We start from the raw sequence: 14546 nt of genomic DNA on the forward strand, positions 1-14546 counted from the left end.
TCATTTCTCCTCCATTACTTGCAAGGAAACTAAATGGTCAATAACTACATTAGTTTTCTATTAGGGACAGGTTATAACTTTTTTTCCCAGAGTAAATGACAGACCTTAACACTTTTTTTTTGTGTGTTTTTTTTTTAAGTTTCCAAAGGTTAAAATGGTTAACATAACTCCACACCCTAATATTGTGTGTTTATTAACTTTACAAGTAACATAATAATTTAAGTTTCAGAATTAGGAAAATAAGAGGAACATTTACAAGAACTACTCATATCTTTGACAATATCAAACCACAAATTACTGGAAAATCAATAAAACGACCTTTTTAACAAAGAAAAATGTCTTCCATATTTATAAGGAAATATGGAAATTTATTTTCAAGTTTTTGTTATAGGCTATTATTTTCTGCTATACCTGTAAAGTGAGAAAAAAATAAAAGGTTAAAAAGACTAAGGAATCTACCATTAACTGCTGTCCAAGTATACAAAATTGTAAATTGTTGAATAATTTTAAACATTAATAAAGACATACTGTATATAATTTTGCCTTACAACAAAAAAATTATGTTCACTGCCACAACACTACAGGTATTATTGGGAAGACCTTTTTGACATATCCATTTCGTGGACTGGCATTTTTAGGACACTTTATGAAACATAATTAATTGCACAAACGTGGGCTTTCCAACTTAAAGGGATAGTTCACCCCAAAAATGAAAATTCTCTCATTATTTACTCACCTTAAAGCTCCAAAAACTTTCACATTCTTTCACATTCTTAAAGTAAAAGTGGAGATTTATAGCAAAAAGTACTGAAATATTTATGTTTCTCACCCACATTTATCATATCACTGGAGTCGTAAGGATTACTTTTATGCTGCCTTTTTGTGATTTTTGGTGCTTGAAAGTTCTGGTCACCATTCACTTGCATTGAAAGGACCTACAGAGCTGATATATTCTGCTAAAAATCTTTGTTTGTGTTCAGCAGAAGAAAGTAAGTCATAAACATCTGGGATAGCATGAGGGTGAGTAAATGATGAAAGAATTTTCATTTTTGGGTGTGTTTTTTTTAAATATATTTATAAAATATTGCCAGCAAAAAAGATGTTATGCAAGTGGAACACTGAATTAGATTCATACTGTAGATTTTGTTCATAGGAGGAGGATAATATTATGCATTAATTTTTGTATTGTCCTTTTGTTGCTTTTTTGGGTCCAATATAGTGAATTGGCTTGCTGCATTTGAAATTACATTTCCATTGAATCTGTACACAATACTTTGGGGTGATCATACACAAAAACAAACATTTTTTATTTTTTATTCTAGTAGTATTTTGTATGGAAAACTATTGATAGTAAAGGTTTAAGTTTACCTGCATTTGAAATGCAACTGAAGTACTATTACATGTTAGAGAAAATGACAAGAGTTCAAATTGGTAGGAAGGCACGTTTCTAAGAAATTTGACAAAATAAGTGAGCTGTTTTGAAGATTAATTGAGATTAAGGTTTTTCATTTCACTGTAATATATTCAAATATTTATATATAATTATAGTTGTAAGCTTTAGTGCATATTACTTTATGTAACTGTTACCCCTTTATGTTACAGCTTAAAGTGTATTTTATGAATTTTTATTCATTATTTATTTATATCTTGGAAGAAATAAAAGCTGTATGAAGTGATCTAAGAATTATATAGATTTTTTGTATGTAATTTGTTACATAGAAATTACACCTGCTCTTACTGTATTTTTTTATTATTATTTTTTTGTAAAACTGTTTCTGATACATTTCATTTTTGTTGTATGTGCAATGTGATAATAATAATAATTAGCCTTTTAAAGCTCCCATGATAAAAAGGAGTCTTTCCTGCTCATGAAAATATTTTGAACTTGGTAAATATGAAATCAGTGTAATTTACATTCATTTACACCTCATTGGTGGACGCAGAACGAACTTAATTTGATGATGTTCAATATTGAGAACACTGACTCACAGCTGTTTGTACAGTAGAACTATATATATACAGAATAGGTTCAGTGGCACTTCACATTATCACTTTTCACAAGCACTACAAACTCCACGAATCAGACACGTCGAATTTACACTTGAAGCAGGCAGAATAAGAGAGTGTTGGGACATTCTTTTTGCTAGAAAAAGCGACTGGTCTCACTTAGACATAATGACACTAGTTATCAGACAGATCTTTCAGTTCCTCTCTCCTTCCTTTCCTCATCTCTCTCTCACCAAAGTTAAAAATGGCCAGTGCCAACCCAGAGAATGTGTGGAACAGATGAACAAGTGTTGCAGACTGATGAAAGAGAAACCACCGGTACACCAGTGCAAAGGGATAACCTATAGGGAAAAAAAGAGAGCAAAAGTAGGAGAGATTAGTCATATGATGCAACCGTTGATAAGTGTCTTCTTCTGAATCTACAAGTGGTTCTAATGTGCTTAATCCCCCCCCCCCCAATGCTAAAACTAATAAATAATGTAAAAACACTTTTATTCAGTAAACCTTTACAATGTTAATGATTTTATCAAGAAATGTATTCAATAATTTTTATTCAGTTACACAATGCCCATTCTGAGTATAAGCATTTCTTAGATTCAGATTTAAACACACAAAGTGAGAAGAGTAAGTATACAGGGTTATAGCTAGTGGGTTGAAAAGTGGTAACAATTCTAGGGGCCCACAGGTCCAAGGGGGCCCCAAAACAAAATTTAAACTGTACTTTTTAATAGGAAAGGGGCCCAGAGCAATATACAGTCAAGGGAACAGCCAGAATACCTGTAAGTATACCACTTTTTATCATGGTTAGAAATACACAAATACATTAAACAAACAGCAAGACAACAATAGTTATGTGTCAGGCATTGAACTCATGCAAATGAACAAACAGGCTTCTCTGGCTTCCCCAGTACAAATGCTCTACATGCCATTCATTTGGTAGCAGTGGTTAACCAACACATTGCAGTGCAACTGACCAAAGTACAGAAGATTCTGCTAAACTCCTCTCACATTGACAACGTGTAACTTAAAACCAAACTTCATTTGCATTGTAACGTTACAACTAACTGTGGGTCAGATGAAATAACACGCTGTTCTAGAATTAAAAGGATAGCTGTCAGATGAAGGTCTAATCAGTGAAAGTAGTTACAGACAGAACAATCCTGGTAGCTGTGTGCAGTTGAGCATGAATATCTCGCCTGGCATGTAGGTCACTTTTGTCGACCTTTGAGTTAGTCAAGAGCGTGTCTGACCGGAGCCAGTCGGTGTAAAGTACCGTGTCATGAATGAGTGTTAAGCTGTTAGTTTGTGGAGCTGGAAGCAGTTTGGACTGCTGTGACTTGAGCACACTTCTGGTTCAACAACATAACTGTCCACGTTTCTAATGACTTCTAATAACAATCTTCACAGTCTCTCGGCAGAGTCTAAAAGATATGACTGCGTGGCGTTTACTTACCTAATAAGATAGACAAAATCAATCGAACCGCCGGTTCGGGTGAACCTAAATATTCGGATAAATTCTCCATGAAGGGAGCCGCCATCTTTAGTGTGGGCGGAAGTAGCTGCGCTCGAGTTTCTACGAATGTGTGGCGCTCGTGAGGTCTTCACGTACTCCTTAACTTCGTCCTACTCCTCCTCTCTCCACCTCTCACACCATTCAACCGCACTCCCGACCTTCAAACTCAGCTTTGCGCAATACCAAAGCCATTCCAGTTCATGCCAAAGCGCCTACATAACGTCCAAAATGAGACTGAGGTGGTCTACTTACTGCAACAGTCCATTTAGAACAATTGGGACATTATTAATCCATGAGATTTGATTGACTAGCGTTAAACAGCTAATGTAACAAGTGAGATACACCAACAAAAATACTCAAAGAATAAAGTGAACTGATTATGGTTGATTTTGACAGTAGGCATGGCTTGATAGAATTTATAGTGCAATGTTGCACTGCTGCCCTCTAGTGTTTGAGTTTATTTTTGGCATTCCCAAACACAGAGGCTGAGTTCGTAACTGCATACTACCATACTACCCATACTACTCATATTATTTCTATGAGGGTAAATAAGTAGCAAAACTCGAGAGCTTGCATATTTGGATTTGAGAACTTGTACAATAAATAAATTTGCACCGATGTGAAAATTAAAGTTGAATGCTACAATCTGCTCTCACAGACAATAATTCAAAGCTTGTGTTCTGATTTCACAATTGCAGATGAGTAGTCACAAATGTGTAAAATGGCATTCACATAAATACAACTACAGACACAAACTTGAATTACTGTACTTTAATTAATTTTTGCAGAACAACCACAAATCGACACTTACAACCTCTCAAATCTGGCACTGCAACTTTAAATCTTCACGCCTTGACTTTTGCAACTACTTTTGCGAAAAACCTGTGGTAAAGCTCACTAGTGCACTTGTAAATACTGATGTGAGAGAGCAAGACCAGTGTTCGGCGGGGGAGGTGTAAATGAAGTCGTTTTATTGGTTGATGCTTAGCCAATGAAATGGGAGGTTTTTGTACGTGATGATGTCACGCCACAGCGCCAGCCTGCGCTTTTTTGTTAGGGCAAAGTGGAGCCAGTGTTATGGGGTTTTGGGCAAGATGGTGGGTTAAGCAGTCGCATCTTTTGGACCTCATTAAAACTGGTCCCAAAGTTTAGTATGAAGGTGAGGAATTTCTACTATAAAGTGTCAAGATGGATGCACAAAACTGATTAAACCTGCCAAATTAAAACTGGACTTCAAACGACAGGAAACTTCACCTAATATTGACAATAAGGAAGAGGGTAGAGAAGTGGAGCATGACTATGCAATGGACATAACTTTGCTAAATAAGAGAGAACACAGAGACGACTCTGTACCGCCAACGCCAAGCAAAAAGCCTGTGGAAAAGAAGTCTAAGTCAACAAATGATGGTGAGAAGGCTGAAATCTCTAATAAAACCATTTTGGAGGTGATACTAAGTCTTGAAAAAAGAGTGAATGAAAAGCTGGAAGACTTAAGCCAGCAGACAAAACAAAGTAGCGCCACGATCGCTAGCTTTGGAAAGGCAGTCCAGTTTAATGGAGAAGAGGTGAAAGAATGCAAAAAGAAAGTCAAAGACCTTGAGAAACAAAATGACCAACTACGCAAAGAGAACAGCGAACTTAAGGAGAGAGTTAAAGAACAAAAAGATCCAGAATGAGGTGGTGTCTTCGGATCAAAGGCTTGGAAGAGAAAAAAGATGAAAATATCAGAGCGCAAGTCATCCAAAAAAAGAGGATGCTTACAGAAGTGGGGATAAAATCTTGTACAATCAGGCCAGGAACACACTGAATAAGGAAATCAGAGTGGCTAAAAGAAGCTATTCTGATAAGCTGAAAAACAAGTTTTCAGCTAACGACCCTGCATCAGTGTGGAGTGGCATGAAAGACATTACTAACTTCAAGAGGCCTTTCCCCAACACTGTATGGAACCAACAACTGGCTGATGATTTGAATGTGTTCTACTATAGATTTGAATGGCCTAGTCTCACACCCCACACCCGCTCTGACCTTCACACAAACATCAACACCTCCTGCATCCCCCCTCCTCCCCCTTCCTGCTACTCAACATGCATTTAAGACCTGTGAAGAGGAGGTGTGCCGTGTCTTCTGGAAACAAAAGACAAGGAAAGCACAGGGCCCAAGATGGTGTTTCACCCACTTGTCTAAAATCCTGTGCTAACCAGCTGGCCCCCGTCTTCACACAGATCTTCAATAGATCACTGGAGCAGTGTGAAGTTCCCTGCTGCTTCAAATGCTCAATCATCATTCTTGTCCTAAAGAAACCCAAAATCTCAGGACTCAATGACTACAGACCAGTCACTCTGATGTCTGTGGTCATGAAGTAATTTGAGAGACTGGTGTTGGCCCACCTGAAGGACATCACTGAACCCTTTCTAGATCCCCTTCAATTTGCCTATCGAGCGAACAGGTCTGTGGATGATGCAGTCAACATGGGATTGCATCATATCCTGCAACATCTGGACAGACTAAGGACATATGCAAGGATCCTTTTTGTGGACCTCAGTTCGGCTTTCAACATCATCCAAGCTATTCTCTGGACTAAATTACACCAACTCTCTGTTCCCTTGTCTATCTGTCAGTGGATCACCAGCTTTCAGATGGACAGGCAGCAGCTAGTGAGACTGGGGGAATTCACTTCCAGCACCTATACGATCAGCACTGGTGCCCCCCAGGGATGTGTGCTCTCCCCACTACTCTTCTCCCTGTACATAAATGACTGCCTCGCCAAGGACCTCTCTGTCAAGCTCCTGAAGTTTGCAGACGACACTACTGTCATCGGCCTTATCCAAGATGACGATGAGTCTGTATACAGAAGGGAGGTTGAACGACTGGCTCACTGGTGCAGTCAAAACAACCTTGAGCTGAACACGCTTAAAACAGTGGAGATGATTGTGGACTTTAGTAGGAACACCCCAACATTAACCCCGCTCACCATTCTAAACAGCACTGTGGCAGCAGTGGAGTCATTCAGGTTCCTGGGCACTACCATCTCACAGGACCTGAAGTGGGAGACCCACAATGACTCCATTGTGAAAAAGGTCCAGCAGAGGTTGTACTTCCTTCACAGTTGAGGAAGTTCAACCTGCCACAGGCGCTGCTGATACAGTTCTAATCAGCAGTCAATGAGTCTGTCTTCTGCACTTCAGTAACTGTCTGGTTTGGTTCAGCTATGAAATTGGACATCAGACGACTATAAAGGACAGTTCGGACTGCTGAGAGGATAATTGGTTGCCCCCTGCCCTCCCTTCAAGAACTGTACACTTCCAGAATAGGGCTGGAAAAATCACTCTGGACCCCACTTACCCAGCCCACTTCCTTTTTGAACTGTTGCCTTCTGGACGGCACTACAGAGCACTGAGCACCAGAACCATCAGGCACAGGAACATTTTTTTCCCCTCAGGCTATCCGTCTCATGAACAGTTAGAACTTCCCCATTGTGCAATAATTACAGGTGCTGGTCATATAATTAGAATATCATCAAAAAGTTGATTTATTTCACTAATTCCATTCAAAAAGTGAAACTTGTATATTATATTCATTCATTACACACAGACTGATATATTTCAAATGTTTCTTTCTTTTAATTTTGATGATTATAACTGACAACTAAGGAAAATCCCAAATTCAGTATCTCAGAAAATTAGAATATTACTTAAGACCAATACAAAGAAAGGATTTTTAGAAATCTTGGCCAACTGAAAAGTATGAACATGAAAAGTATGAGCATGTACAGCACTCAATACTTAGTTGGGGCTCCTTTTGCCTGAATTACTGCAGCAATGCGGCGTGGCATGGAGTCGATCAGTCTGTGGCACTGCTCAGGTGTTATGAGAGCCCAGGTTGCTCTGATAGTGGCCTTCAGCTCTTCTGCATTGTTGGGTCTGGCATATCGCATCTTCCTCTTCACAATACCCCATAGATTTTCTATGGGGTTAAGGTCAGACGAGTTTGCTGGCCAATTAAGAACAGGGATACCATGGTCCTTAAACCAGATACTGGTTGCTTTGGCACTGTGTGCAGGTGCCAAGTCCTGTTGGAAAATGAAATCTGCATCTCCATAAAGTTGGTCAGCAGCAGGAAGCATGAAGTGCTCTAAAACTTCCTGGTATACGGCTACGTTGACCTTAACCAGCAGATGACATGGCACCCCAAACCATCACTGACTGTGGAAACTTTACACTGGACCTCAAGCAACGTGGATTGTGTGCCTCTCCTCTCTTCCTCCAGACTCTGGGACCTTGATTTCCAAAGGAAATGCAAAATTTACTTTCATCAGAGAACATAACTTTGGACCACTCAGCAGCAGTCCAGTCCTTTTTGTCTTTAGCCCAGGCGAGACGCTTCAGACGCTGTCTGTTGTTCAAGAGTGGCTTGACACAAGGAATGCGACAGCTGAAACCCATGTCTTGCATACGTCTGTGCGTAGTGGTTCTCCCCCACATTTTTGAATGGGTTTTGTTTCACAATCCTCTCCAGGGTGCGGTTATCCCTATTGCTTGTACACTTTTTTCTACCACATCTTTTCCTTCCCTTCGCCTCTCTATTAATGTGCTTGGACACAGAGCTCTGTGAACAGCCAGCCTCTTTTGCAATGACCTTTTGTGTCTTGCCCTCCTTGTGCAACGTGTCAATGGTCGTCTTTTGGACAACTGTCAAGTCAGCAGTCTTCCCCATGATTGTGTAGCGTACAGAAATAGACTGAGAGACCATTTAAAGGCCTTTACAGGTGTTTTGAGTTAATTAGCTGATTAGAGTGTGGCACCAGGTGTCTTCAATATTGAACCTTTTCACAATATTCTAATTTTCTGAGATACTGAATTTGGGATTTTCCTTAGTTGTCAGTTATAATCATCAAAATTAAAAGAAAGAAACATTTGAAATATATCAGTCTGTGTGTAATGAATGAATATAATATACAAGTTTCACTTTTTGAATGGAATTAGTGAAATAAATCAACTTTTTGATGATATTCTAATTATATGACCAGCACCTGTATGTGCAATACACACCTTATTCTATTTACATTTATTCAACATACCATACCTCTTCTGGCATTACATTCCCTTGCTTCTGTATATAACAGATTTGTATTTGTACATACGTATATATATATTGTCTTATTTTGTATTTCTATATATAGTTATATTTTCTATTCACTTTTTATTTTTATTCTATTTTTTATTATTATCTCTGTCTTGTTGTTGTATTGTTTGTGCACTGGAAGCTTCTGTCACCAAGACAAATTCCTTGTATGTGTAAGCATACTTGGCAATAAAGCTCATTCTGATTCTGATTCTGATTCAGAACAAAACAATCAAGAAAAAAATATGGTGATGGAGTTACAAGGCAAGTTTGATGATCTCTATCTTGAAAGAGCTCAGGGTGCCTTTATAAGATCACGAGCAAAATGGATTGAGGAAGGTGAGAAGAATTCCTCGTATTTAAGTAATTTAGAAAAAAGCAGGCAGCAGAGAAACTCAATTATAAGTCTAATGATAAATGGGGTAGAATGCAAAGATTTTAGGTGTATAGAATTTTTTAAGTTGTATTCCTCAGTTTATCTCTTTTTTGATAAAATCAAGAGTGTTATCCCATGTATTGAGGACTCCTTTAAAGATTTATGTGAGTCAGATCTTAAAATTGAAGAATTGGATTCAGTTATCATGAAGATGGCTTCAAACAAATCTCAAGGGACGGATGGGCTCAACCAATTTTTATCAACTTTTTTGGAAGGATGTAAGAAATGTATTATTCAAAGCCTTAAAGGAGTGTATAGAGAAGAAAGAACTGATGTCAAGTATGAAACAAGGCTTAATTACCCTGATCCGTAAATCTGGTAGAGATAAAAGAATATTAGATAATTTGAGACCAATTACATTGCTTAATACGATTATAAAATACTTTCTGGGGCTATTGCTGCTAGGCTGAAGAAAGGTATTTCAACCATAATTAATGAGACTCAATCAGGATTTTTGAAAGGAAGATAAATCCATAATAACATAAGACTTGTATTAGATTTACTTGATTATAGCTACACGATTCAAGGGAGTGGGTTTCTTGTATTTTTAGATTTTTTATAAAGCATTTGATTCCATTGAACATCCTTTCATTTTGAAAACTTTGTATTACTTTGGATATGAAGAGAGATTTATTCATGTAATTAGAATTTGGAGCACTTGTTCAAGATTTGAGATTAAGAAGGGAATTTGTCAAGGATGCGGTAGCTCACTGTTATTGTTTATACGTAATGGTTGCAGAGATGTTATCCATATTGATCAAAAACAATTGCATTGAAGGGTTAAATGTGATGGTTTATTGGATTACTGGATTATTATAAATAATAGTAAATCAGTTAACAACATTAACAACTTTATTTTTAAAAAATGGAAATCAAATTCCCCTAGCTTTACAATCCTACAGCTGAACATAGATAAATGTGAATTATTAACCTTACATGATTATCCCTGGAAGCCATTATATAATATAAAAATTAAGAAGGAGGTTACATATTTGGGGATTGTTATTTCTAAGGATAAAACAACAACTGATAATATGAATATTTGGAATAATATAGAAAAGTGTAATTTCAGTACTAAACTGAAGCTGCAGAGACAATCTTTTTCCAAAATGTATAGTTTGTCCAGACACATTTACCCAGCCTTCTCCTTACCCATATCAGCGAGAAAAAATGGAGAAAAAATTTCAGTACATACAGAAGAAGGACGGTTAAAAACTATGAAGATGGGGGTGTGAATGCAATCCTGAACCTGAAATGGTTAAAATCTTTTATTCAGAAGAGCCACTCTTTTTGGTTTATTGTCCCCAAGGCGATCTTTCAAAAATTGTGTGGAATAGACTTTCTACTTTGTTGTGATTTTGATTGTAGCTCATTACCAATTAAACTCTCTGCTTTCTACTGGAAACTAATATATAAAAATAACTTTTTGTGAAATGCAAATAGAAAGTTTGGAACATGTGTTTTTACATTGTGAATTAGTGCAACAGTGCAACCTTCCTGGGGTGATATGCGGCGCTATCTACAGTCCAAGGAGATTGAGATGTCACTCTTGACAGTGAAGACAATTAAGTTTGGTGTTTTTGTCGAAAACAGGAACTTGGACTTTGTTCTCAACATTTTGAAAAAAAGTTTTTTATACATAAATGTAGATACTTTAAGACTAAGCCCAGTTTAAACCATTGGAAGCATGAGTTAAAACTCTTGAATAAGTCATTGAAACTTGTTAAAGCCCTTAAACTGGTTATATATATATATATATATATATATATAATTTTATTATTATTATTATTTCTTGTGTGTGTGTGTGTGTGTGTGTGTTAAATGTCTGTCCATTTTGTATATCGCTTTTGGTTGTGCTCAACCTGAGACAGAAGATTTTTGATGAATACAACTTGATTATGTGCCTTGTTTGTTTGTAAATCATGTTCTCAATAAAAATAGAAATACATTTTTTTTTTTAAAGTGCCAGTGTTATGGATCAACTGGGGATGTGCACGTGCATGTGAATAATTTCACTTGCCTTATCAGCAGATTCGTTCAATGTGAATTGCCAAGGAGCAATTTTTTTGCACAATATAAATAATGTTAGTATGATTATTAACCTGCTTTGTTTCATTAATGCCTGTTCTAATGAATTTGACACAGTTTAAGAGCAATTTTAACGGCTTCTACATTGGTTTGAATGGGAAATGGCAATTACACTGGGCAGTAAATCGCAAGTGGATAATGCTAATATGCCTGCTGGTTTAGCGGTAGCATATCTGCTAACCATTCATAATGACCTGGGTTGAAATCCTCTGTGAACATCTGTATTTCCATTTACATTGTAATAACAGCATCCTTTACTTTTCAAAGGTTATGTGCATGACAATGCTGTATGTTTATAACTACCCATGACACTGCCAAAAGATGATCTTTCAGAACAGCGCATTTTTTTGTGGAGAGCAAGTACAAAGGCCAAATTGACCAGTGGGTGAGAATAAATGAGAATAGACTTTGAGAAAGCATGAGAAAGTTCTTCAGAAACTTAATGATTTTGTTTGTTTAGCAAAATCTTAAGATTTTCAATCTTAAATCTTAAACTGGTTTGACAATTTTAAAAAGCTTCTTGACTTTTTTTTTTTTTCTCAGTAATTCAAGCATTCTCAGAAAATTCAGAATACTGGTCTTAAATCCAGGTCAGACAGAATGCATCTGTAGCTTTGCTGCAAATTTTTATATATTTTTAACAGATATATTGACAATTTTTAGTAAAACACACATACACAGACAAACAATTTTAAAAATTGTTTTAAATAAATAAATCAAAATTGTAACTGAATCTGACAGCCAGTAATTACAGTATATAATTACTGGCTGTAATACTAATGCTAAATACTTCTAAATAATTTATTACACATAATAGTATATTACCACAGCTATAGATCATGAAATGAAACATTTCTTGTTCTGTGTGTTTTTCCGTTGTTCTGCTACAGAATGACTGATCCACAATATTACACAATTTTTTTACATATTTACACATCTTACAATCTTATATGAAAACCAGCAGTTATGATGGAAAAACCATTGTGTCCTGAGCAGTTACCCCTTGGGGACACTACTTCACAGGCGAACACAATTTATCACGACACTGGCTCTGCTTTTCCCTCACAAAAAGGCGCGGGAATGGCGTGACGTCATTGCGTACAAAAACTTCCCATTTCATTGGCTAGGCATCAACCAATAAAATGACTTAATTGCCCCCTCCCCCACCGAACACTGGTTTTGCTCTCTCTCATCAGTATTTACAAGTGCACAAGTGAGTTTTACTACAGGTTTTTCACAGAAGTAGTTGCAAAAGTCAAGGCGTGAAGATTTAAAGTTGCAGTGCCAGATTTGAAAAGTTTTAAGTGCCAATTTGTGGTTGAGCTGCGAAAATGAATTAAATTACAAAAGTTAATGTGTAATACAAGTTTGTGTCTGTAGTTGTATTTATGTAAATGACATTTTACACATTTGTGACTACTTGTCTGCAATTGTGAATTCAGAACACAAGCCTTGAATTATTTTCTATGAGTGCAGATTGCAGCATTCACATCGGTGCTGTGAGTGTAAATTTCAACTTATGAGTATAAATATTTATTGTACAAGTTCTCAAATCCAAATATGCAAGCTCTCGAGTTTTGCTACTGATTTATCTTCATAATTTCTGCCATAGACAGTAGTAGTAAGAGTAGAATGGGTAGTATGCCATTGAGAACTCAGCCAGAGTTCTTCAAATCAAGTTGGAATTTTTTTTTTTTTTTTTTTTTTACTATTAAAGGGATAGTTCACCCAAAAATTTAATTTCTCTCACACAAACAAAGATTTTTAGAAGAATATCTCGGCTCTGTAGGTGCATACAATGCAAGTAAATGATGGCCAGAAATCTGAAGTTCTAAAAAGCATATAAAAGCAGCATAAAAGACTCCAGTGGTTAAATCCATATCCTCAAAAGCAACATGATAAGTGTGAGTAAGAAACAGATCAATATTTAAGTCCCATTTTAGTATAAATCTCCACTTTCACATCTGAATGTCACATGTGGTGCCTGTTCGTTTTACTTTCACATCTAAAAGTGAAAGTGGAGATTTATAGAAAAAATGACAAATATTGATCTGTTTCTTACACCTATCATATCGCTTTTGAAGATATGGACTTAACCAAGTGGATTACTTTTCTGCTGCTTTTTGGACCTTCAGATTTCTGGCCTCCATTCACTTGCATTGAAAAGACCTACATAGCCGAGATATTCTTCTTAAAATTTTCGTTTGTGTTCAGCAGATGAAAGGAAGCCATAAACATCTGGGATGGTATGAGGGTGATTAAATAAGAGAATTTTTATTTTTGGGTGAACTATCCCTTTAAGCAATCAAGGTCCTCATTATAAGACTAAACCCAGTATGCATTGCACGTATTGTTGTCAAATGAAATTGTTTATTCATTAATCAATTTAGTTAATTATTGTTTAGTCTGGTGCAATGCATGTGCACTCCACTCCAATCTGTTCTCATGCAGAAAATATTGCTTGAAAGCACTGCCTATTTAAATCTCCAGAATAATGGTCTTGCTTCTAACATATTACATGCCAGCAAAAACCACTAAAAAGTACTCTACAAAGCTATATCACTAACAATACATACAACTTTAATACACAGCAGCAGTTCTTCAGATCGCAAACCATTTATTTCTTCAATTACACAGTGAAATGGGCTTCCTATTAAAGGAAACCTACTAGACAAATACTAAAAGAGCAATTTTCCAACTATCAGCCAGCAACGACCCGTGCTTACTACTTTTGACAAGAATAAAGGTCATGGTGACTACAAGCAAAAACAATGACTTATTTCGAAATATATGTTACAATGACATCTGAAAACCATTTAAAAGTATAATTATTTAATACTTTATTTCATCTAGAGGATTGTGTTATCTTGAAGTATTTTCCAGCATATTTTCTTATTAAATATAGCAAATATATTTGTAGAAATCGCAAACGCAAAAGGCATTGTGGGTATGCAAATCTAAACCCACCCCCGATATCCGAAACGTAGAAGAGTTATTAATATTCATAAAGAAAGCAGTACAGGATTGGACAATTCAGTAATATTCACCATAAAAGCACTCCTTGATTGGCCAGAGAAACTACAACTCCACCTCCAACCAAACCCTAGCAAATCAGATTGCACTGTACTCATGAATATTAATGACTATTCCCCTACCATCCTGCCTTTCGGAAATCCGCCTACCGGCCTCCTATTACAATGATGAATGTTTTAGATGTTGCAGTGATGAAACAGAACAAAACAGCACTCATTTCACTCAGTTAAAAAATGGACCCGTACATCTACACTGTCTGTGACCAAAGAACATGTATTTTCGCAGGCGTGTCGTGACGAGCCAATGACAGATACCGGGGGGAGGAGTTTCCCTAGCCATCTTTATATA

General features: G+C 36.6%; 1 protein-coding gene and 1 non-coding gene across 6 annotated transcripts in view; both read right to left on the minus strand.

Moving 5' to 3' along the window:
* The window catches only part of LOC127453959 (lysophospholipid acyltransferase 5-like), a 39652-nt gene that overhangs the window by 15328 nt on the left and 9778 nt on the right, over positions 1–14546 (minus strand). For 3 of the 5 annotated variants that reach the window (XM_051720811.1, XM_051720813.1, XM_051720812.1), the window contains one exon: positions 2241–2348. Coding sequence is in view for 1 of the 5 variants with exons in the window: in XM_051720810.1 (XP_051576770.1) it covers positions 2241–2348; positions 3461–3545 (193 nt within the window). In the remaining 4 variants the exon portion in view is untranslated. Of the gene's footprint in view, positions 1–2166; positions 2349–3460; positions 3864–14546 lie in introns of those variants that run through there. The other 2 variants (XM_051720810.1, XM_051720815.1) reach the window with 2 other exon arrangements.
* LOC127454671 (U7 small nuclear RNA) lies at positions 13807–13860 on the minus strand. Its single transcript, XR_007899588.1, has one exon. It is a non-coding gene; the product is annotated as a U7 small nuclear RNA (small nuclear RNA).

This window comes from Myxocyprinus asiaticus, chromosome 16 (genome assembly GCF_019703515.2).
Source record: "Myxocyprinus asiaticus isolate MX2 ecotype Aquarium Trade chromosome 16, UBuf_Myxa_2, whole genome shotgun sequence".
Classification (NCBI taxonomy): Eukaryota; Metazoa; Chordata; class Actinopteri; order Cypriniformes; family Catostomidae; genus Myxocyprinus; species Myxocyprinus asiaticus.